General features: G+C 46.9%; 1 protein-coding gene across 2 annotated transcripts in view; it reads left to right on the forward strand.

Annotated features, from left to right (window-relative positions):
- Csmd1 (CUB and Sushi multiple domains 1) overlaps positions 1–25159 on the forward strand; it is a 1636907-nt gene that overhangs the window by 1348803 nt on the left and 262945 nt on the right. For both annotated transcript variants that reach the window (XM_048792812.1, XM_048792813.1), the window contains exon 23: positions 2682–2838. In XM_048792812.1, the coding sequence (XP_048648769.1) occupies positions 2682–2838 (157 nt within the window). The remainder of the gene's footprint in view (positions 1–2681; positions 2839–25159) is intronic.

The raw sequence follows: 25159 nt of genomic DNA on the forward strand, positions 1-25159 counted from the left end.
TCACAGACCCGAGTGCCTGGCTGCCTCTCAGGTACAAGGTGCACCACTTTGCAGAGCCATCATTTAACAGAGCAGTTTTACCCTGGCGGTCCTTTGATTTAGTAGTCTTCTGAAAACTCCTGCTGAGAGCATGAAGGGCTGTAATTAAGAAGTGTTTTGCAGTCAGGAAGCTGGAGCATTGCTGCTAATCTAAAAAAAAATTATGAAGTTGAGTCATAAGAATTTTTTGAATTCATTGACAGCCTCAAATTTAACACAAAACTTTTGAGTGACTATTCTCTGGTACAGGTGAGTGATGAGAGATACTGTGTGAAATATGCATTGATAAATAATGTCCAAGTGGAGGGAAGGAAATCATGCTCATTTTTAATTAGGAGCAGCTTGAACTTGTTGATTACAACAAAAAGTAAAAATGAATCTTTAGTTGCAGGGAAACTGGCAATCACATAAAATGCCAAAATATTTTGCCATCTTATGTTTTGTAGAATGTTCTAATAGATATCTCTGTTAAACGTGCTTAAATTATCTTAATTTTGGAGCAAAATCTGTTCACATTAATCTTTCACACATGCCATGATCCAGTAGCAAAGACGAAGATGTTATGTATGCACACTACCCACAGTCCCCCCAACGACATGTAAGACAAACAGCTCTTGTGAAACATTGTGAAAAGCAGGTGTGGGAAGAGCTGAGGTATGGTTCCTGGCAGCAGGAGAGATCTCGTGAGAACTCAGCATCAGCACTCGGAGATGCCTGGTTTCCCAGTTTGCTCACTTGCTCCCTGGGCCACATCCCTCTGAAGCACTGACTAAAGGCAAGCTTGAGAGGGTCCTCAGAGCAGATGGCTGTCACCTGGTGTGAATCAGGTGGCTCCGAGGCTCTTTCTAACATCTGGAAGAATGCTTGGAGACAGCTGCTTAGATGAGAACTGCAACCTGGAGATGTGCAGACCCAGCAGGCCCGTTGCTCATTACCCTGGAATTACCTGGGCATCACACCTGGCTCTTTCTTGGTGATGTGTGCAAATCCTGAGCCACACTCACCATGAGAGAGGCAATGAAGCAAAGCTGGTTCAGGCTTGATCTTGTGTCCTCAGTCAAGGGCAGCATTAAGCACCGGTGACGTGGACATACACGATAGAGCCACCCACTGTTATGGAAAGTCAAGGAGTTAAGTGTTCAAGCTGCTCAGCTTTGCTGCTGTAACCGTGAGGCCACCAACTTGGTGACACTCTGTGGGGTGCAAGGTCTAGCCCCGTGAGGGAGCCAGGTGGATACAGCCATGGGGAGGTGGTGTCCAGGACTGAGCAGAGCTGGCCGTGAGTCCTGTTTCACACCCAGCCCAGCTCTGTGGGCCTAGCCAGGTGCCCTTGGCCTTTCTGGGAGACCTGATGTTTTTTTTCCTTGAGACAGATTTTCCTCGGGGTTTAAAACCCTTCTGTCAGCATGTCAGATGCCTTCCAAGTTCATGGAAGCCCCATCTAAAGTCATAGAGACTTCTTAAAAACCATAGCCTATGGTAGTAGCCTTTTAATAAGGAAATAAGGCAGAAAATGATTACATGACACTGTATATACAATAATTACTGGCAATAAAATAACTAATAATGCTTCTAGATGTGTCTTCTTTCTCATGAGTGTGCTGGTGTGTATAGTCTGCTGGGCAATGGGTGTGGTGATGGGGAGGAGTGAGCCAGGGTCCATGTGAGGCGGGCAGAGGGGGAGGGAACCAGGCCCGGGAGCACCTACATGGAGAGGATGGCCTTGAGAGGTTAGGGTGCTTTCAATTAGGAAAAACTGGACGCTCTTCCAGACACCCCGTGGCCTGGTCCACAGGGCGGCTCTCTGCCTGAGGGAGGGGCGCGAGGATGGTACCCTGTGTTCCAGCTGCACTGGGATGCACGAGGCCACCAGGCTGAGTTGATGTTGATGCCATTTCCTCAGACACACCTCAGCTCAGAGAGTGCCACAGGGTGGGGTCCCCATGGAGGTGTTGTGACCCACTCCTACTGAGGTGCAGGTGGCTCCCTGAAGGTGGGGAGTCCTCCAGGAGCCCTGCCCCTCACCCAGACATCCCATCACCACCAAGCCCTGTGTGCACTGCCTTCTGCGACTGATCATAGCCGCTGAGTTTCACAGTCACTTCAGAAGACGGCCCATACAAAGTGTTCCAGGCACGATGACCCGTCTGCTGTTATTACATGACGGGACTCTTTCATGACAGCAAATCTAAGGCTGGTCCCCTGCAGGCCTGAGAACTGTGGCTGGGCCGGGGTTCGGTAGTGCTGTGGTTCCGTGCCTTAGACGGGGAACGAGGGAGGGACATCCTCTTACACAGCTGGGTCTGGGCGAGACTCTCGCCTCTGGAACCTGCTAGATCTTCCCACCTTTCCACCCTGAGGAAGGGGCAAGAGGAGACAGCAGAACCCAGGAATGCACAGAAACACTCACTTAATTTTACACAAACAGGAAAGAGCTCTCCAGGTAGCCAGTGTGAGAGGATGGGATGGAGTCTGTGGCGAGTAGCACTGAAGGGAAGGATGAAGCTCAAAGAAAATAGATGATTTAGTGCTTCTGAATACTTCATAAAAGTGCGTCTTTGAGGATTCGAATGTCTTGTTAAAATTGCTACCATGAGAATATAGCGGGGAACAGGAGGACTCATGCTGTGAATTTTCACTAGGTTTATGACGGAAGAGACAGCTCGTCTCGAGCCCTGGGAGCCTTTACCAAGAAGGAGCTGATGGGGCTGACCCTCAACAGCACCTCCAATCACCTGTGGCTGGAGTTCAACAGCAACGGGTCAGACACCGACCAAGGATTCCAACTCACCTACTCCAGTAAGCCACTCGCGTCGGCCCACCCTGTGCCTTTATTGATCTTCTCTGTCCGTCCCCCACCGTGTCTGATTCCATACCTGTCAAAATCAGTAAATTCAGAAACATTAGGAGAAGCAGCAGTTTGAAATTTATCTCTTTAGAGGTATTCATATTTTTTAATAATCAAATAGCTAGACCTGAAGAGGAAAGAGCTTATGACCTTGAAGAGCTGCTGGGGTTAAAGATTGATGGTGGCATAATGCGCACCATCCAAAGGCTGACTAACATGGATATGAAGGATTTAGAGTGAATGCTTAAAATGGGGTCAGCCCCATCAGCTTGTTCTTGATGAAGGCTCCTAAGGCTTTCGAGATATAAATAAAATATATATTATACTTTATATATTATGTATATATATATATATATATATATATATATATATATATATATATATATAATGCAACTGCATACACACAACTGCATAGCAACTGGATGTTGTACATTCTTTTCTCACCACTCATTCCCCCGATGATAGAACCAACAGTCATTTGAGTACTCACCAGAGAGCCTTTCTTTGAGTTGGTGGAGCGTGGATTTGACCTGCAGCCTACAGTTTAACCAGTGTTCTGCAGTACCCTGTAATAATGCAAATCAGCTGGGTATGGTGGCACAAAGATGACCTTCTCCCTGCAACTCTGGAGGCTGAGGCAGGAGAAGGGCAAATTTAGGGGCAATCTGAGCAAATTAGGGAGACCCTGTCTCAAAAAATAAAAAGGGCTGGAGATGGAGCTCATCCCTAAAACATCCCTGGGTTTGATCTCTGGGACCTCCCAAAATGAAAATCAGTATGGAAGGTTTCCTTTTTAAGATATAAATTAAAAAAACAAGAGAAGGAAATTAATTGTTGCTTTTTCAAAAAAAAAAAAAAAAAAAGAATTTCACTATAATAATTGCCATTTGCAACATTCTTAGTCACAGCCAAATTAAAAACAAAAATAGCTATTTCCTTTGGATAACTAAAAGTGATTAATCAATTGAAATGCTTTCAATATATAAATAGTGCAATCTTTTACTAGTCTGATTTTAAAATTTCATGAAAATGACCCCAGGACACGGGAAATTTAGAAATTCAGATTTTTTTTAGTGTGAAATGATGTGGGTGCTCATCAGAGCTGCTGCCTTTATTTGACAGATGAGCAAATGAATTTCTGGGAGGATAATCATCACCCCTCAGACCCCAAGCTAATCCAGGTGCCCAGAGGAAGATGAATTGCCTCAGTCCCCTTAATACAAAAAAAAAAAAAATTATGGTTGATGGATTTTAAGACTGGACAAAAACAGAGTGGCCGATGTCCTGAGAAGGCCTACTTTTCACTCTCATGAGAATCCCATTGAAAAGACTCACCAAGTCAAAGCGTTTCAGTTGATTCCTATGCATAATTCAGTGATGGTGGACAGCCTGGGATGGATTGATAAGCATGGCTTTCTTTAAGAGACCCCAGCCTTCAGAATCTCACCCTCCAAACACTGCAGAGCTCTTAGGGACCATTTTCAGTGCGTGCAGGTGGAGCACACGCTGGGGACCCTTCTCCTGTGCTGTGGTCCCTTCCTCGTGCTTGGCAGTGTGCTTCTTGCTTGGATGCATCGATACCCCCCTCCTGGCTCCTGGACTGCACTGACACTTGGGAAGGCAACGGCAAAGCCTTTGGATAGCCTTCCTAGCACAGGGTGGACAGGAGGACATTCCCACGCACACCCAGGGTTCCTCAGTGCTCCCTCCACTGAGCACAATTGGATGCCTTGGCTTATGTCACAAACCGCGTCTCCTGTCCCTGTTCCTCACCAGAGAGCAGAAAGCTGTGGCCAGGGCGCCAGGGCTCACCTTCCACTGTGCTGCCCTCGCGAGGCAGCTTCCCGGGAAGAGCCTTGGGCCAGGCTGTGGCCTGTGTCTCCCTGCTGTTCCCGACCACTTGTCTCCCCTCCTCCTGATACCCGCTGGAGTGGTTCTTGATTCGCCCACACTTAGCTCTGTTCTCATAGAGGTGCAAAAGTCCCCCAAAGGTAACGCTTGAGTGTGCAGCCTCATGTGGCCAGCGTCAGAGGGGAGAGGGTCACTGGACTGTCCACCGCCTTCTGCTGTCTCCTTTGTTCTTCAAGCAGTAGTTAGCAAGGCCTGGGTGGAGACAGGGGTTTCAGTCTTTCCATTCCTGACACCCACCCACCCTCGCCAAGAGGGCTTCCTTGGAGTCTCTTCTCAGCCCCCACTTGGCACTCTTGGGTTGACAAAGCTCCTCGTTTGTCTTTGATGGCAGCCCAGGCTCAGGACATCTGGCTGTCCCGCCAGGTTTCCCAAGGAACTTTGAGAAAGTTTGAGTCAGTGCATATTTCCTGGACATTCCAATACATGGGCACATTTGCGTAGTAGCACAAGCATCTGGAAATAGAAGGAAGAAGCTCTGGAGATGATAGGCCTGTGGTTCTCACTCAGACCCATACAACAGGAGGCATCCTCTCCCCTGCCCATCACACCGCCTGTCTCCACCCTCAGAAGCAGACTCTCCTGGGAGAAGTCCCCCTTGTAGGATCCTTGTAAGTCTGAGCAGGCTGCTGCCGGGAAAAGATATCTGTGATGTGGAATTAACGGTGCCGATGGCTATGTCGTCAAAATAGTATTAACCTCACATTAAATTCTAGGGTTTAAACACTAAGTAATTAAGTTTAAGAAATTCCAAGCTCCCACAGTGCGATCGAATACCTGAATCGAATATCCATCCCTAAAAGTTATATCAGAAATGATGATAACTGTTTTCAAAAGACTTGTGATTTCCTCTTGCTAGTTAATTGCTTTTACTTAAGGAAATGTTCATATTTAAATGTTTTAGATCCATAATTAATGTGCATACATGAGTGGATTAGTCAGCAGAATAAATATATAACTTAATAAATAGGCTGTGGTTTTTACAAGTGAAGACAAATAGCACACATGTGCTATTAGTATTAATAGTGAGCTCCAGGTTGCTTCCAATTTTAGCACCTTGGCAATTCTGGGTCTTGACCGGTGGCTTTTAATCCTCTTCAGAAGTTAGAAAGCATCTTCCTATCTCTAAGTGACCTGCTGGAGCTTCACACCAGGCGTGATGTGCTTGGGACCCAAATCCTCATCTCCTGACAAAAACCCAGAACTATTGATGAACTTACTTTCAGATGTTTTAGGAGATGCACTTTAATAAACACCACATATATTGACTGATAATGAGATCTGCCAAGGCATTGGCAAGGAAGAAAAACAGATCAACATTGGGCCCACCCAGAATAAATACACTAATTAACAGGCATTGATTAAGCAACTACTGTTTTTTTAAGTAGTCAGTTGGACCAAAATAAAACTTAAGAAGTCTGCGTCTATTACAAAACACTGCTCTTACTACAGATTTGTCTGTGCCACAACATCCTGACCATGCCGCGCGTGGGCCATCTCCTGTGAGCTCTCTGACAGCAGGGACCAAGGGATCTGTTTTGCACCCCTGTGCACCTCACGCTGATGTGTGACCTGTAACATGAGTCTGGATTAAGACGTGGGATTAGCAATGTGACAGCTGTGTATGCGTTCTCAGGCTGTGCTCCTGGATCCCCAGTCCTCCACTCCGGCTCCAAGAGTAAGGAGTGGAGTCTCAGCAGGTCTAAGGAGCACTTTAGTTCTGCTTCCTCACAGTGATTTTGAGCTTTTAAATATCAGCAAAAATTGTCTTGACAGTGGGTGACTACATTTTCTTAATATCTGGACAAATTTTTTAAAGAAAAGGAGTTTGGGAATTTTTTTAAAATCCCATATTGAACTCAAACTCCTTTTAAAATCATGTACTTTTGAGAACTTTACAATAATGATTTCCTGATATTCATTCTTAAGAAACTTTACCACAGGACCTACAGAAACTTGGAGCGAGCTTCTACACTGTCATTTAAATAGTGAGAAACAAGCAAACCCTCTGCACAATTTAACAAAGACGCTGGCTTCCTGGGGACACAGTGCAGGAGCGGCGTTGAGCGTTGAGCGTGCACCTTGGGCTGTGCTGGGGCAGCCTTTTCCCACTAATCAGGAAACCTGCCTGGGCGCCTGAGTGCTGAGTGGTCAGCACTGCACTGACACAGAAGGACAAAGCCACCGTCCCTGTTGACTAATGAGTGATGTCAGAGAATCCCCATCAGCACTGTGTGACTGGTGTATAGGACTGTGGCTTTCCCTCCTGCGTACAGATGCACTACGATTAAGTGCTAACCGTGGGTGGGTCTAGAGATGGTGAAGGTGTCCGCTCACAGACCCAGTACACAGTGACAGGCACGTTTGGCTGTAATATCATTTTTTATTAAGCTTGAGCTTTGCTCTATCAACGTACTCTTGCTTTTGTACATCCACAGAGCCACGCAGTCTGTACACATATGCTGGTGTGTGTCTGTGTGTGTCTCTGTGTGTGTGTGTGTGTCTGTATGTCCATCAGCAGTGACTGTGCAGGGTTCTGCAGAGGAATGGGAGGCACCAAGACTTCAGGGGTCCTGCAGGCTCTTGCTGAACATCTTCATCTCCTCAGTGGACAGTAGGGTTCCACTCCACTGCCGTCCACACAGGCTGCCCACCATCTGCCTCCCCTAAGCGCTCTTTCCTCAATGCCCCAAGCCCCCAACTTCGGTCCCTGGGTCTTATGTTTTCACCGGCAAGCATGACATTCTCATGAGGGGGAATCTTTACTTGGTCAACTCTGTGTCACCTACTTAGAGATGAAGATAGTAGTCAAGTTGGCCCAGAATTTGCAGGAAGGAGGGAGACTGAAGTCAGAGGGGCATTCCCAGGGAGAGCAAAATTTCAGTCACCTTGCAGAGAGTGGGCTGTGGCCTTTGAGCCATGCATCTGTGGAGATGGAGTCTGAGAGGAGCATGTGTGTGAGGAGAAACGGACACCAGCCACACACACACGCAGCTCCACAACTGGCCACATGTGTCCCGTGTATCTCTGTGTCCTGGGCTGGTTTGAAATCTTCAAATGGATCATAGATTCCTCAAGGGAAGTTATATTATTATGTGTTTGCATTTATTTAGGAGACTAGTTCTAATTCCATAATTCCTGATTATCATAAGTTCCATAAACAATGCAGCTTGGGAAATAAAAAAACACTTCAAAACTGGGGAGCAGGAGAGACATCACAGTGCAGACACAGTGAGAGCAGCAACCCAGCTTACCTCCCTCCCAAACTCGCCAGAGATTTCCTGGCCAGAACATTTTGGCACAGGTTTGAACAGAGGGAGAAAGAATACCAACACTATGGTTTGGGTTTTTTATGGATGTGCCCTAAGGAATGTTATTATTATAGGACATATAAAATAATGAGATCCTTATGCTTCTAACTTCTGTTCGAAGCATATCCCAGGTCAGTGTGTCATTAGTGACGAGCCACACTGGGCAGGGGTTCTGCAAGGGAAGTGATTTGGCCTTTTTGACTCATTTTCACAGGATCACAAGGTGTGGCTTACTCTATCAGGGCGCTGGGTAGTGGACCTGCGTCCTCTGTGCATGGCGTCAGGCACCATCTCAGGGGACAGCAGCTGTCACTTAGAGGGAACTTACACTGTGGTTCTCTGCACCGATCTCATTACTAGAACATGACCACAGACCCAGAGGCATCTTTTGAGTCCATTAAAGCAGTTACCAGCTTAACTCTTGGTTCTACAGTATTCACTAGCATGTCCCACCCAGGAGCAGGAGCAGAGGTGGTGTTATTTGGCAGTAAAGCCTGTAGGTAGAGGTCAGGCCTGAACGTATACAAGCAGGAAAGCCAGGAAGTGCTTCACTCATCGGATGCTTAGTAAAAATGGGTTGAATGGACAAAATATTTTTGGTAAAAGAAAGTGATGGATAAAGGAAGCAATTCACTTCATCAAGCTCCATAGGCTTCCAAAGCCTTGTTCTGTTCCTGAAAGATTCTGTAGTGTGCAGTGTGAGAAGGCAGCAGAGCCCTGGTCCAGGGGCCAGGTTGCTGCTTGCTGCAGAAGCTGTGTCTGACCTCATTCCTGTCAGCAATCCCCGGAGCATTGGGGTTGGACTGAGAGGCCTAGAGGTGTTGGGGACAGTAATGTCAGCTCCGTCCTGACTCCAGCCTCTCTGGTCCTGTGTTACACATGGGGCCATGGGGCCTGACCTGGAAGCCCATGTATGATCTGGCTAGCAAGATGCCCCCCACTGTTCTGAAAATAGGAAGGACCAGGCTTGTTGGATTAGAAGGTGGTCATTTTGGACCTGTTAAAGATGCTAAGTGGCTCCTGGATGCTTTGAAATGGTACTCCATGGGAGTGTGTGATGTAGCCAACCTGAAGCATGTACAGATTGAAGAGAGCTAGAGGGACACCTGGTAAACCCCACCATGGTGTGTATAGCCAAGTGCCCACTCACTAGCATGTCCCATCCAGTCACAGCCTCTGCAGGAGCAGAGGTGGTGTTATTTGGCATTGACAGCTGATTCTGAACAAACTGTCACATTCTGTGCATGAGAAAATTAAAGCCCAGAGCTATGGGCTTAAGCAGCTGTCATCCTGATTTCGTTATTATGCTGATAGAGATAAAATGGCACCAACATTAAATACTCAAATTAATTAGAATGAGCCTTTGAGTGTGCAGAGAACCTCAGGGCCAATGAAGAAATACTAAGCATGGTCACCTTTGAACTTCAAAACAGGCCAGAAATATTGTGTGAATGAAACATGCATAGGCACTGTATGATAAATTACTAAAATTCTGCATAAAGACAGGAATAGGTATGTTAGATTCTACAGACAAGGTCCTTGAGGTCATGGGTGAATAATTATTCACATAATGGGATGGTGTCCTTGAAAGGTTGATGTAATCTTCTTTGGATGTCAACCTTGCACCCCTCTCTGCCCTATTAGGTTAGTAGTCACAGCACATTTCTGATACAGATGCCTCTGATGAGCTCCCCTGAATGCAAACAGGATTTAAGTAACTTTTAAAAACTGGACATCAGGAATCTTATACCAGTTAATTAGCAGTCCTCAAAGGAAAGTTCTACAATCTAATTTCATAAATGATAGAGACAAGTCTTCTAGACACCCTTGGAAGTAACATGTAAGCATTTCTGTTTTGAATTAAAATAGCCCAGTTTTGGTTTGGATAGGAGGTGTCCCCCAAAGCTCGTGTGTGAGACAACCTAGGGTTATTCAGAAATGAAATGATTGATGATGAGAGGTGTGGCCTCATCAGTGGATGCAGGCACTGAATGATTAGCTGGGTGGTGATTGACAGGTGGGGAGTGGCTAGATCATTGGTGGCATGCATTTGGAGTTCATAGTTTACCTGGTGAGTGGAATTCTCAATCTGCTTCCTGGTTGCCTTGTCCTGAGATGCTTTCCTTCTTCAAGCCCTTCTGCCATCATGTTCTCCTCACTCTCCTCAAGCCTAGAGCAGTAGAATTTACCCACCATGAACCATACCTCTGAGACCATGAGCCAAAATGAAACTTTCTTCCTCTAAGTTATGTTTGTCAGGACTTTGATCACAGGGACAGAAAGGTTTACTGAAACTACAATTGATACCTAGAAGTGGGAACATTGCTGGGACTAACCTTTACGAGGTGGTTCAGAAGTGTTTGGAGCTTTTTGGAATTTGTGGGAGGGATTTTGAAAAGTTTAGAGATGGAAGCTGGAAAAGCTTTAGCATGTTGTAAGTGAAGGTTAGTGTGTGATTCAGGTGGGATCTCAGAAGACCAGAATGCCAACAGGACCATGGACAGTAAAGACTGGGCTCATGAGGTTTCAGATGAAAAAGAGCCTGTACTAGAAATTGGACCAGAGGCTGTTACTGTTATGTTATGGCAAAGAAGTTGTCTGTATTTTGTCCATGTCCTGAGACTTTGTGTGAGGCTGGATTTAAAGGAGATGTACTAATTGTTCTGGAGGAGGAAGTTTTAGACACGGCATTCAGGTAATGGGATGAATCCTGCTGACAGCTTTTAGCCAAGTTCACTGTGGTAATCAGAAGCAGAAAGAAAGCAAAAATATTTTTTAAAAACTTGCAGTTTTTGTCATGGTGACATGCCTTTGGGTTTGTATTTGTTCCTGGTCCTGGCTGTCATTTCCCGAGCTGCTTTCCCATGCCAAATCCTTTCACCATAATGTTCTGCCTCACCTTGGGCCCGGAGCTATGGTGCCAGCCATCTATGTACTGAACCTCTGAAACCCTGAACCAAAATAAACTTTTCTTCCTCTATGTTGTTCTTTCTGGGACTTTTGATCACAGCAATGAAAATACTGACTTAAGGCATTTTATTTGAAGAATAGCATTCATCTCCCTTATGGATTTTATAGTGAATTATATTACAGAAAATCTTGCCAAAGCACCTTTTTATCCAAGGGTTTTAAAAGTTGTTTATAGCTGTGAACCCATGGAAAAAATGGAATGGGTTCAGAAGGATGAGAAAATAAGCAGCTTGAACATGAACCCACACCAACACTCACAGGTTTTATTTTATTTCCATACAGAATACAATTGCGATATGCGTGCCATGCTGTGGAGCATCTCAGGGAGCTGTGGCTTCTGGGTGTGGATTTTAGATGAGGTCGGTAGAGCAGGGTTGCCCTTGGATGGCCACCACTGCAGCTCGAACACTGTTGGGAAAGCCGTAACAAGCTCTGCTTTCTCCCCACATCTGCTGGCAGGTGACTTTCCAAAGCTGTTTTAGATAGGAGGGAGCTCTACAGGGACCTGGTGTCTCTGCCTCGAAAGCCTCCATGACCTTGGGCCTAAAGCAGTACACAGCTGCCACAGGTGCCGGCCTGCTGCCATCTCCCCTGGGGCTGGTCTTCTCCTGGCTGTGGACAGAACTGATGTGCTGCCTATGGCCCTCAGCTCCTCCATGCTGCTCCAAGTCCCCACCAGGGCCCCTCCTGGGTAGGTCATGCCTGCTTCGTCCTCTCTGGACAACAGAGCACTGCTCCCCACTGGAGGCCAGCTCCCATTCCAAGGGTCCTGATGCCTGAGGTGTACTCGGGGACCTCCTGTGACTAGCTCAGATCAGTCAATGGATGGTGGGACCTTCTCTGTACCTGCTCCAGGACATTCGCTGCCCCTGCCGTATTCAGTTGATAAGAAGCAAGTTGCAGACGCTGTCTGCACTTCAGGACAGAAGGGCTCTATAGATACAGGGCATGGCCACCAGGAGCACCTCTGGGGTGACTCTGGTGTCTTCTTTCACCCTTGACTTTACAGGAACTTTGTTATTTTGATTCTTCTTCAGGTAATTCCATAAAAGCATAAAGGCAGTGTGTGCACACACTCACACACTTTGCAGATGTGCATTTCTATAAAAGCAAAATATACAATATGATTGCTTACATGTAATTTTGTTTTTTAATTTTTAGGAGCAGTTTCCATTGACAATTATGAAACTATTTGCAAATGAAACAGGTTGTAAAGTTGCATTCTGTATTGTCATAGTTACAATGTTACATAGTTACAACTTGGAAATCTTCCCAAAGAATCAGTCTGGCTGTGGCTCTGGTATCCCTTGCAGGGCCCCTCCTCTGCTGTCTTTCACCCTATCTCAGGTCCCACTTGGAGGGATTTTGGGGGTGCCCTGGGGGACAGTGAGTGAGTTCCAGGCAAGCCCTGCTCCCTGTCACTTCCAGAGAGAGATATGTAGGACTTAGATAAGGAAGGTCACATAGCAGGCCAGCAGCAGAGCTGGGTTCACATTCCAGTTAGGGTGTCCCAAGAGGTCCACACCGGTACATTTGTTAGGTAAAAACAGGTACCACGTCATGGCCACTGTCACAAATACCTAAATGTATGTGGGGTTTAGATCAGTGCCTCACATTATGTGATTATTTACCACTTGTGTTAAGAATCTTTGTGACTATAACGAGATACCTGAGCTAATTGACGTATGCAGAACAAAGGTTAATTTGGGCTCATGGTTTTGGAGATTTCAGTCCATAGTTGGTTGGGCACATTTTTGGACCTGTGTGAAGGCAGCAGGTCATGGTGGGAATCATGTGGCAGAGCAAGGCCACTTGGTTGGTGGCAGACCTGAGAGAAAATATCAGGGCCTCCAGTCTCCCTCAAGTGCATGGCCCCATGGAGCTGAAGCCCCCAGGAGGCCCCACCTGTAAAGTTTCGGCCACCTCCCAACAGCGCCAAGCTGAGGACCCCGCTCTCCCCTCACTGGCCTCCAGCGACTCAGGAGCCACAGCAAGGCAGCAGCACATCTGCAGTCGCTTCCTCCTTGGTCTGAGGTCAGACTGAAAGGCCCACTGGTCTTCAACCAAGTGTCCCCTGAATGCCTTTATTCAGGACACAGCACGTGCCTCTCGGCCTCCAGTTTAATTCAAGGTATTTTCTCTCACGTTCTTTGTTGATAATTCGGATGTCAAATGACAGTGTTTTCTTTGGTTCTTGTGACCATTCCACGGACTTCACTCAAACCTCATCCCATGTAAGTGTTTTGCATTTGCTCTTGCTCAGATCTGATAGGACCATGAATATAATAACTACATTTCAGGATGCTCGGACACCTAGCCTGCTATGCTAGGAAATGTGGATTGGAGAGAAATGAACCTAAAATGACAATTTATATGGACCTAGAGAAAAGGAATTGATTTCATGCCTTGTATTGGAAGAAGGAATCTCATGATAGTCCACTCAGGATATGGAGAAGGTTATAACCACAGACAGGATTTGAAAAGCTATCCTGTTTGGGAATCCAACGTGCGGGCATGCCAATTTTGTCAGGTGGACAATTCATGAAAGAGATCCAGGTCAGATGAACTCAGAAGAGGAAACAGGGGTGCTTTGGGCAGCAGGAAGCTATGCTGGGGCCCAGCAAATACAGCCCTGGAGTGGGAAGGTCATGGACAGAGCACTGAAGAGTCAGAGCCGGTGTCTATAGGACTTAGGACTCAGGAAGACTTTCAAATCAGAGACTCAGACACAGAAAGGAGAGACCAAGGACAAAACCTGGGAGCAGGGAACATAAGTGGCTTGGATTTGTCACGCGTCTCAAGGAAAGGGCTGAGCTGGCAGCAGGAGGCTTTCTGAGAGTCCAGAGAGCGCCCAGGTCCGCCTCCAGTACAGGGCAGGCGTGGGTCCAGAAGGCAGGGTCCCTGATGCTGGCGCTGCCTCAGGAGCACTGCACTGGGGTGAGGACCAGAATCACCAGCCGCCCAGTTAGAGGTCGGGTCATAGTGAGTTTCCTGGCAGAGGAACAGTATGGTGGCCTATGGGAGGGGACAAGAGGGAGGCAGGACCCAGGGCTGGAGGTACGCACACGAGGTTTGCACCTGGCATGGTTTGCTTGGAAGAGAAACCAACAGAAAACTTCTAACACTTAAATCTGACAAAGTTCCTTTTGTTCATATCTAAAATTTATTTCCATATGCTCAGATATTTAGGCCTATTTCCCCAAAATGAGTTGAGTGTCTCCAACGAATCATCTCCAGGTTGGATTCCTTTGAGTTGGGGAACAACCGTGGACAGGATTCTCTCATGGAGAGTTATAAAGTTCAATATGGTGATACTCAGCTGTAAGGAAAAATGTGAAAAAAGAACAACAGGCTGATTTCTAATAGTACTCAAACTGATGTTTTAGGGAAGGATTGTGTAATAAAATAAAAATTGTGTGCGGAAAACTCACTGTTACTCTTGTAAACGTGGTGACATCCTTAGAACTTCAGTCTCAGCCTTCAGATATTCTGGTTGTTAGTGAAGATCTTCCTGGTTGATACGTCCCGGCATAGCCATCACTTTTATAAACATGCACCTTTTTCTGAGAATTCAGAACATGGAATTTTTATTCTGCTTCTATAAGAAAACAAAAGTCTATAAAATATTGTCTTGTATCATGCTTCCTCAAAAGAATGACTTCCAGTGGAAATATCACACAGGCAATTTGAATGTGGTGGAAATGCAACCCGGGGAACCTCCCCAGAAACAGCTCCACGTGTATCTGAAACAGGGGGGGCATTTTATGAAGAGAAAAGGTGCCAGAGGTCCAGACACGCCTCGTGCCACACAAACTACCACCCACACAGCTGTGTGCCAGGCTGCCTGTGTCTGTGTGTGCTTAGATAAACATCAAAACGTGTGCTTGGCAATTGTACAACACATTACAAAACACGGTGACCATGGCTGACGCCTCTGAGAGGGGCCTCAGCCTGACTGCCGTGCTCCCCCTCGGATGGGAGGTGGATGGCCATCCCTGCCTCAGAGGGAGGGAGGTGCAGGTGCTCTCACGACCTGTGAGGGAGGGAAAGCGGCAGGAGGAGACTCCTAGGTGGTTTAGTGAACATCAGGAGGCAAAGTAGAGGTGGAGATGGGCACACGGCCCAGTGTCCTGCCCGCGGAGGGCATGCTTGTGGCCTTGGCTGACTCATGACAGGCACACCAGGACAGGTGGACAGTGCAGCCTACAGTGCTGCACAGAACCCCAGGAGGCCAGGACCTGTCTGACTCTGACTGCCCCCCCAGGGCGGGAGGGGCCCTGGGCCAACACAGAGCCCAGCACGCTGCAGAAGGGCCCGGAAGCCCAGCCCCCAAGCCCTCCGCATTTCCGTGATTTTCCAGGCAAAGATTACAACTTGGTGAGACGTGAAATGAAGGCCTGAGGACAAAGGCCCCTCGTGCAGTGGTGGCCAGCTGCGGAGGAGGCGTGATGCACGCTCCCTTTGCTCCAGGTGACAAAAAGAAGCATTGAACGTTTTATTCACTGACATATCGAGTTCACAGAGGTCCTTTCTGGGAAGGTAAAAGCCTCGGAGACCAGGACACCCTGTCAGAAAGGAAACATGGGGTCACAGGTCACCAGGCTTGGATTTTTCTTACCTGTCATGGCATCCTTAATAAGGACATGAAAAGAAAGAGTCACAAAATCTATTCAGAGTCAGAATTGTTTTTTACTCTCCTCCATGAGTTCTGACATAAGTGCATTGATTTAAGGGCTATTTTTGGGCTTCTACATCATCTTGAAGTGACTTTTTTGGCTAAGTAAACATTTTTGAAAGCAATGATAAAAAAAAAAATAATTCTGACTGCCAAAATCTAACATGAGGCCCTGAGACCGAGGGACAGGGAACAAGCATTGCAGCCCCCAACAGAAACTGCAACCTGCCCGGAGTCGGAGGTGGTACAAATAGCACCGTTCAGCAGTGAGTGCCGAGGACCCCTCCCCCCAGGTACCTGTCACAGCCCATGGGCAGGTGCCAGGGCAGGATTCCCTCCCTGGCCCCTGGAGACCGGCAGCCTCCTGCCCCAGGCACAGCCAGCAGCTCCTCCTGCCATGCCCAGCTCCCCAGGCTGTGAGTAAGAACTGCTGTGGATACCTTTCATCCTGAACACAGTGATGCTGAAAATCAAGGCATATTTCAACTTAAAGGAATTTCAGGATTTCTTATAATGATTCCAAGAGCATTGACCTTGTAGCTCCTGGTGCCTTGGCTTAGGAAGGGCTTGGGTGTGGACCTAGACAGGAGAGGGGGGCTGAGCTGGCCCCAGTGTTCCTGCCTTGGTGACTGTGACGTGTGCATGTGGAAATGGGGAAGGGTAGATTTTCAAAGGTAAAATTAAAGAGCGGTAAGAGTTTACTGTTGGTAAGTTGGATTTTGACCCGGTATTTGGTGTGAATCTTGTTTTGGCATAGATCATGGATTGCAGAAGGTAATGATGTTGAAGGTGCTCTTTGGAAATTGCACAATCTCCCCCTGAGGTACTGACAGGAAGATCATGGGTAGAAGTGAAAATATCACTTCAGGACTCAGCAGTGAATCACTTGAGAATGAAAACAGGAATACATCTTGGCACTGGGGCTTGGGTTCTGGCTGCGGGTGGAAAGCTCAGAGCTGTCAAGTTCCTCAGGAAAAACAGAGAACTTTTAAGGAATCGCAGAACTTCCTGAGTCAAGGTTTGTCATTAGCTAATAAGAAATCTCTCTCCTTTATTAAAAATTAGAAAATGATTCTGTACACAAATTGGACAGGAAAGTTCCTCTGTGCAAGTTGGAAACTTTGGATGAAGAGAAGTGGCTGTGGTCTGGCCCGTTGTGTGGGTCAGTGTCAGGAGACCTGACCTCTCTAGAGGCCAGGTGTGTGTGTGTGTGTGTGTGTGTGTGTATGTGTGGTCCCTATTGCTTTGATTAATTGATTGGAACCCTGCCCACTGTGTAGCTTGGACAATGAAACGTGAATTGAAAAACTAAATCAATGAAATTCCAGAGGCAGTGATTTTTGCTCACAGAATGACTGTCTCTAGTGGAAGCTTCTAGAAATGCTAATATGCTTTAGGGTGAAATAAGACCTCTATGAAGCGGGCCTGTTGAGGAGAAAAAATTATTTGTCTGTTCTCTTGCACAATATAATAATCGAAGGAAATGCTAAGAAATTGTTCATTCATAGACAGTATTTCTGTGGTAATTTGAATGTTTGATCGTTGAACTGATAATTGAAAAATAAACAACATATTTCCAAACTTAAAGGAATACTATGATTCTAATAGGAAACGCCAATAAGAAAATCATTCACCAAGAAGTGAAGGAAAAGTGTTGCCCCTTTTGGACACCCACACTGTTATCTAGGTCACTGGCTGTTGAAAACTGACGGGCTTGTTGTCCACTCGGTTTTTATCCTCAAACTGAACTCACCATGACCAGAGGTACTACTCTGCCCTTCTAGTGCTGAATAGTTCTGAAATGAACTTCATTTAATGTAAAGTCATACATGAAAATGTCCTTTTAATATGTACATGTGGCACCCAGCAGTTCCACATCAGTGCATACCCAGCTGATGGGTTTTCCTCTCTGGAAAATTAACGTAGAGAAATAAGAAACCATAGGTTCCATTCTAGTTTGCAAGTAATATTATTTAATCCATTCTCAAATTTCCCTAACATCACATTTTCAGTGTAACTTTTAATTTTTATACACCTATATATCTTCATTGATACATAAATAACACACACACACACACACACACACACACACACACACCCTGGGGATCAAACCCAGGGCCTTTTGGATGCTAGGCAAATTCTCGACTATGAAGCTTCCCATGTAGCTCTGAATGTTATTTTTTATTCCTTCCAAAATTTTTAAAATCAGGAAGTATTAAAATTTGAAGGACATACTTTTACTTTCATGATACTAAAAGCCAGCACAGATTTCTCCCTATGTGGAAAGATAATGAATTTTGTTTTAAAAACACTTTGAAACATTAGGTGCTTGATATTTTGGTTGAGTCAAAGGCATTCATAAACTCATGGTCTGGAGTTAAAATAAGCACAAATTAGACATAGTGACATGGACATGTCTCGTGGTTTCTGTAAGTGCTGGACTTACTGTGCAGCACAGGTCTCACCTTGAGCCCCTGCTCAGTCAGGCCGCCCTCTGTGCGGGGGTGATGAGCTACCAGCCTGGGGAAGCAGGGAAGGGTAGAAACACAAAGTCACCAGTCCTCGCGTGTTCACGCTGGATGAAGCATGCTCAGAAGGAAGAGCTAGGGCAGAGCAGGAATGTCCAGAGGGGTGGAGCCTGACCTTGCAGGACAGGGTGACTTGGATCCATGAGCAACACTACAGCCCAGGAAGACAGCCTGGGTGCAAAGGCATCGTGGGCCCCAGTACCCTTAGGAGACTGGCTGGAGCGAGACTTCACCTTGGGTACCTTGGGGTCCCTGCCAGGACACCTCAGGGGCCGACGGCTGCAGGCTCCAGGTGAGCTGAAGAAAGTTTGATGAATCAGGTGGAGCTTTGCAAGTTAGAGGGGGACACTGTGAGAAAGTGCCAGGGTGGCTGGCGCTGGTTCCACGGGCATAGCCATTCCAGAGAGCCGGTGTCTCGACAGGAACAGGAGAGTAGAGCTGGCCCCTTGGGGAGGAGCCGGCACTCACGGGCTTGCTTGGCTTATTGAGGTTGTGGTTACCTATTTTGTTCTGGTTGGGGTTTGAGGACTGCACACTCCATGATGTTTTCATGCTGAAACCTCAAGTCTCGGTGTGAAAATGCACAAGGCCAAGCGCTTCCCAGAGCAGGTGTGAAAATGCACAAGGCCAAGTGCTTCCCAGAGCAGGTGTGAAAATGCACAAGGCCAAGCGCTTCCCAGAGCAGGTGTGAAAATGCACAACGCCATGCACTTCCCAGAGCGGCAGTGTGAGGCTGCAGGGCTGTGGTCAAGCCAGGTGGCCCCTGTTGGAGTGCCAGGGAAGCAGGCCCTATGAGACTGCGGCACCTTCCAGTCCCTGTTAGGCTGAGGACGGCGCTCATGCAGCAGGACCTTTGAAAGGAGGAGACGCTCAGAAGAGGAACAGCAAGCGTACTTGTGAAGGCTGGGCTGCCTGGCAGTGGTGCAGCTCTTTGAAACTGACGACCATCACGCTCCAGGGCTCCAGGACCTGCCTTCTCCCACTGGGTGGGCATCCCTTTGTGCCTGTTAGTTGTAGAACAGTAAAAGTAGCAACATATGAATCACAAGAGCAGTGACAAATTCCACATTGCTGAGGTCCTGTGTAGTCCTGCAGACTTTATTTATGAAGAGCTCAAGATGTTTTCATAAATCTTTTCCTTTTTCGTATAAACACCTCTACAGTGTGGGGGAAGGGAGATATAACGTGACCATTCACACTTAACTCCTGGAAAACGAGCAGAACAGGATTGGCCGTGCCAAGACTCGGCCAGAGCGGTTCTGGAAAGGGCTCTGCTGTCCCGTTTCTCCTCCTCTGTCCCTCCCCGGCCCACAGCCCTCTGATCATTGTGTCCTCAGCCTCTCTCAGATTGGGCCATCCCACCCCTCTGTCACTCTCCTGCTCTCTCGGGGTCTTGAACACTGTCCAGGAGAGGCTTTGCCAATCTCTTGGAAGACTTTTTGGCAAGAAGTAGGAGCATAAATGAAGAGAGGAAAGATTAGCAGGTAATCGTGCAGCAGCGGTCAGTTACAGGAGTTGTCTCCTGAGACTTCAGGTGAGAAGGAGCAGATTTGGGTAAATTTACATGGAAATAGTTGGCATGTCTAGGTTTGTTATGTTTCATAATCCAAAGCTGAAAACTTTCTGGGCAAATGAAAGTTTAAATTAGCTTCTAAATGATCAAGGATGAAGTCCCTCCTTGGGACCTCTAAAAATGATGATTAGTCATATTACATTTTTTGGCTAATCATATGGATCTGCCTCAGTAGATGGGAAGAGAAGTGGTAAGATCTCTTACAGTTTGCTGGCACCTGTCTTCTGGACCCAAGGAGGACTTGGGGAGCTCTGGGAGGAAGTTCTCCTAGGACTGGGAGGGGAGGTCCACTTCAAAGAAGCCTGGCTGGGTGGACTTGTTCCCCATCCAGCGCCTGCCGCCACCCGTCCTCCACCCCCCACCCCCTGCGCTCTGCAGTTTGGTCTTTGCCCCTGTGTGGGGTCTGCACGGTCTGTGCTTATGGTGCCTCTTAGCCTCAGGCCCTCCAAGGAGCTAGAACCCTGCTGGGCTCCGGCCACTGACCCACTGTGCCAGAACCCTCCAGCCAGGCCTACACAGAGTCCTTGATTCTACCCATTTTCTCAGCTCAGACAGAACTGCCCAGTGCCTCCAGATGGCATCTGTGGGTCCCATAAGGCCTGGACAGTCCACTCTGCTTCCTAAGTCAGTGGTGGACACTCAAACCCTGGGGTGAAAATAGCAGATTAGTCAGCTGTTTCTGTATTGATCTAAAAATATTTTAAAAGTAGCTGTCAGTTTGGATATTCTCTTCAACAAAGAAACAAATATGAATGTAAGCGTCACTGAGTTTTAGACCAAAGAAATTGAAGTTATATGCTAAGGAATCTGTACTACTTAGAAGTGATTGTTCTAAAAACACCTCATCTGATGTATTGCTAAATTTCCTCCTCCATTTCCTCCACCATTTGTATTTGATAAATTTAATTTTCCTTAAGCAATGTAGTAAAACACACACAAAAACAAATCATATTCTGAGACTGTTTGAATATTCCTACATTTAAAAGTAATTATATATCAGGAGACGGAGGCAGGAGGATCGCAAGTTCAAAGCCAGCCTCAGAAAAAGCAAGGTGCTAAGCAACTCAGTGAGACCCTGTCTCTAAATAAAATACAAAACAGGGCTGGGGATATGGATCAGTGGTCAAGTGCCCTGAATTCAATCATCAGTACCCCCCAAAATAATAATAATAATAATATTCAATTTTGCAGAAATATTCATGATTAAACAATTCATTATTGAAAGTATTTATCAGTATTTAAAATATAAAACTGTATTACAATTCGAATGCATTCTATTTTGGTGTTGGAGACACATTGGCTGAATAATTTTTCACTGGCCACCTTTTCTGTTGGCTCTCTATAGATTGGTATTTAATTTACCAAGCTATTGAACTCTATATTCAATCTAGCTTTAAACTCTGTCTCACTTTTATATCAAATCATATTAAATTATTTAAGTGTATATTATGAAAGTTTTCATTTGTACTTGGCCATGAGGACTATATAGGACTAGTTCCTATAATGAGACACTTTAGAATCAGTGCCAATTAGTCAGAGGATTGGAAAAGTCAAGGCATTTTAAGAAATAGTTTCAGAGTTTAAAACAAAAACTTGTTGAATTTCATATTTTTAGACATGTTATTTCTATATAAAACAAAAACAACAAATTATAAAAAGAGACCCTTACAGGGCAAGTGGCTGCTTTAGTTATTACCTGCAGGTAACAGGAATAAAACTGAAGATAAATCACACAAGGTCTGTGAGACAAGGTGGTCTGACTTCCTGGTGCTGCTTCTGGGTCTCCCTGTGTGTTCATGAATGTGTCTGTGTGTTTTGTGTTTGTGAAGCTGAAGAGACCAGCTGCCATCACCCGTGCCCGTGCCATTTCCCGCCAGCCATGCGCCCCTTGGAGAGCACAGGTGGCTCATTTAGAAGCAGCCATATCTCATGGCGCGTGGCTGCCTGTACATGGGCTGCCTGTGCTTGCATCCTGTGGCCACCACCTCCTCAAGGAACAGCCATGTGACTCCAGCTAGTGCATCCTCCCTTGTGGCCACTCATCCTTAGGTACTCAGTGATGCCGTGGTGACACCCCTCCTTAGACTCTCTGAGCCCTGGAGGGAGACAGAGCTGTGCATTGCAAGATCCTCTGTGTTCAGTGTGCGTTGATTAGCAGACAATGCCCCTTCATAGGCAGCCTGATAGTGCTAGAAGTCAGCTCCATCCTCCTGGACACGCACTGAGCTATTAACTTTGCACCTAGCAAAATGTCTGAGGCAGAGTAGGGGCTTTGTGAATCTGTGTTGGCTAAGGGGTCTCATCAGTGAGTCAGTGCACATCAGGATGTGCACTGATAGGATGTGCCAGATAGGTGTTCCCAAGCAGAAGACTAGACTCTCTCTCTCTCCCCCCCTCCCTCCCTCTCTCCCTCCCTTCTTCCTTCTCCCTCCTTCACTTTAACATCCATAAATACATTGGGCCAGGTCTGGGGATGTAGCTCAATGGTAGACCAATTGCCTAGCATGCATGAGGCCCTGGGTTCTGTCCCTGATCCACTGTCCACACCACCACCCCCAACGCACACATCAATATGTTGGGGAAAAAAATCAAGAAATTATACTTGCAAATATACCTCATCAATGAAAATGAAGTATTATTAGACCAAGCTGCTTTGTATAATTTAGTGCCTTCATCAGGCGGAAGTCACACTTAGGACAATAATATTAAAACTTCACCTTTGTCGGGGAGTAGCAGTTGTCCCCATGACCATCTTGCTTGTTGGAATGTGTGAGATGCGCCCCGTTGGACGTGTTGAGGGCGGTGCCAGGCCAGCTCAGCACCAACAGACTCCTGCAGGCTGCTGCTGTGTGACAGTCACTCATGGCGGCTCCTAGAAGCTCCTGCTCAGAACACAGAAGTGTCCGAGGGACCTCTCACCCTGTGTCCTGCTTCTGTGTGCCACGGCCTGCCACAGGATGCGTCGGTAACTGGGAAGAAACAGAAAGGAAAAGGTGGCTGTGAAGGCCCGGTGACCAGTGCGTCCCCTGAGCTGTGTGCCGCGTCCATCTGGCCACCCTGTGGTTATAGCCCACTGCTCTTCCTCCCTGTTGTGCTCTGTGAGGGCTGACGTCGTCGCCTTCTGCATCCAAAAACGTCCCAGGCACTTTTAAGTGATTTCATAGAAGAAGTCTTCCGTGAAGGCTCACGTTGCTCCAGGACTGGACGGCCTGTGGGGAGAGGCCGCAGATCCCCAGGCCCTCGGCGCTGACCTCCGTCCTACCTCGGCCACACACACAGGGCACAGCGCCTACACTGCTCCTCAGGGCCGCCCACCCCTCACCTGCGAGCTCTGCCGCATTTATCCCACTCCACGCCACCGGCCAGTGCATCCACCCTTCCCAGTCCCCTACCCTGTTGGCCCCTTCGCACCCTAACCTGCGGCACTGGTCACGGAGCCTCAGGGTAGGTGGCCGCTCATTTGCTCTTCCCAGGAACATGCTGCTCCTTCCACCCAGGGCCTTCCTGTGGGCTTCTCTGTCCCCAGGGCGCCCACTGGCTGGGTGTGACTGGCAGATGCCTGACACCTGGGCAAATGTCCTCTCTTCTCTGAAGCTTAACCACGGCTCAGGACTTCTTCTCCTGCCTCTCAACTGCGCACAGACCTTTAGTCTAGCATTTACCCAACGGTTGAACCAGTGTTTCTTTTCCTGGTGAGATAGTGGACGACAGGCCCCTGCACAATCCAGCTGCTCTCAGTCCCCAGCTCAGAACTGGTAAGAACCTGTCTTGAGAAGGAACCCTGTGCTGACCCTAAGTTCTAGCACAGAGCAAGATAGTTCCAGAAAACCATACTCACCGGCTGGGTGTAGCTGGAGAATCACGTGGAGGGAGATAAATCCCATCTTTCCATTTCCATGCCCACCATGTGAATGTCTGACCCCAACTCACTCTGAGTTCCCCACCTGAGTTTCAAATATCCTCAGCACAGAAGGTCGGAGGGTCATGTCACCAACCAGTAAGAAGGTGAGTCATCCAGATTCCTTCCTGGTGACTTGTCAGAGCTGACAGGACTTCACTAGTGCAGAGAACACTAGGGCAGGTTTGGTTTGAATTTGTAGGACAAATTTAGAATTGTGAAATATTTCAGGTCACACCCCTGGAATCCTTAGCTGTGACTGCTTTGCTTCATGATTTGTTAGCGAGTTGCTCGATGAAAAGAGCAAGATAGGTCCAGAAAATCCAATCTTGGGTTGTCTGACTCCCATTCTGGACTTGGACAGGGTTTTGATGTCTCTCCCTGAGGCTCAGAGGTTCACATTCTGTTTAAATGTCTTCAATATCCTCTTCACTATTATTTTTGGAAAATTTGGAGGCTCTTTTCATGGGGGACCCCTCACATAATTATAAAGTAACAGCTTGATAATAAAACTTAACATGTGGGAGGAATGGAGTGAATTAAATAGAAGAAGGGGTGAACAAATCAATTTGAAACCAGCAGCAACTATAAAGAATGACATAGATATATATATCTAAGTGGTTTAAAAACTAAACACACACACACACCCTAGATTTCATTCTTAAGTAACAGGCTATGTTTTAAAATGTGGGTCCATTAAGCACTTCAGGAAGTTCAGCGTTAATTAACTTTTCTCCTCAATTGAGTCACAGAGATTAGTTTAAGCAAGGATGCAGCCTTAGCCTCCCTTTCTTTCCAGGTGACTGCAAATAAATACAGGTAATAAAATGAGGGCATTTGTCAGCCTATTCTTTTTACTGCATGTATGTGTGAAAACACTCTCCTTATTTTTGCACATGACAGCCTTTCTTAGATTACTAAGAGATTTTTTTTCCCTAAGAAAGAACATTATCCAAATGGGAATATTTTGTAAACGTGTGAGGTGGTGGCTCTCTGCAGACACCTGAAGGTGTCAGTGCTGGGGACCAGGCCTCAGAGCACGTAGTGGAAGCTGTTCTTCTCCAACCACGATTTCCCAGCTTGCCCGGCAGAAGACCCTTCTGTGGTATTCGTCAGGGTTCTCTAGAGGGACAGAATCAACAGGAGGTATGATTATGGAAAGGGGATTTATTAGATTGGCTTACACGACGAGAAGCTGGACAGTCCACAGTGGCCAGCTGCAGGCTGGAGAGCTGGAGGGACCAGGAGCTTGCAGTCCAAGAGGCTGCAGCCACACAACAAGAGGGATCAATGGTGCTGCCCCTGCCCAAGGCCAAGGGCTTCTGGGAGCTCCCTGAGAGTCACTGGCAGAGTCCACTTTGGAAGAGTGAAGGAAAGAGTCTGATGTCCTCAGTTGACCATGGCAGCCA

This window comes from Marmota marmota, unplaced genomic scaffold, assembly GCF_001458135.2.
Source record: "Marmota marmota marmota unplaced genomic scaffold, marMar, whole genome shotgun sequence".
NCBI classification, from domain to species: Eukaryota; Metazoa; Chordata; class Mammalia; order Rodentia; family Sciuridae; genus Marmota; species Marmota marmota.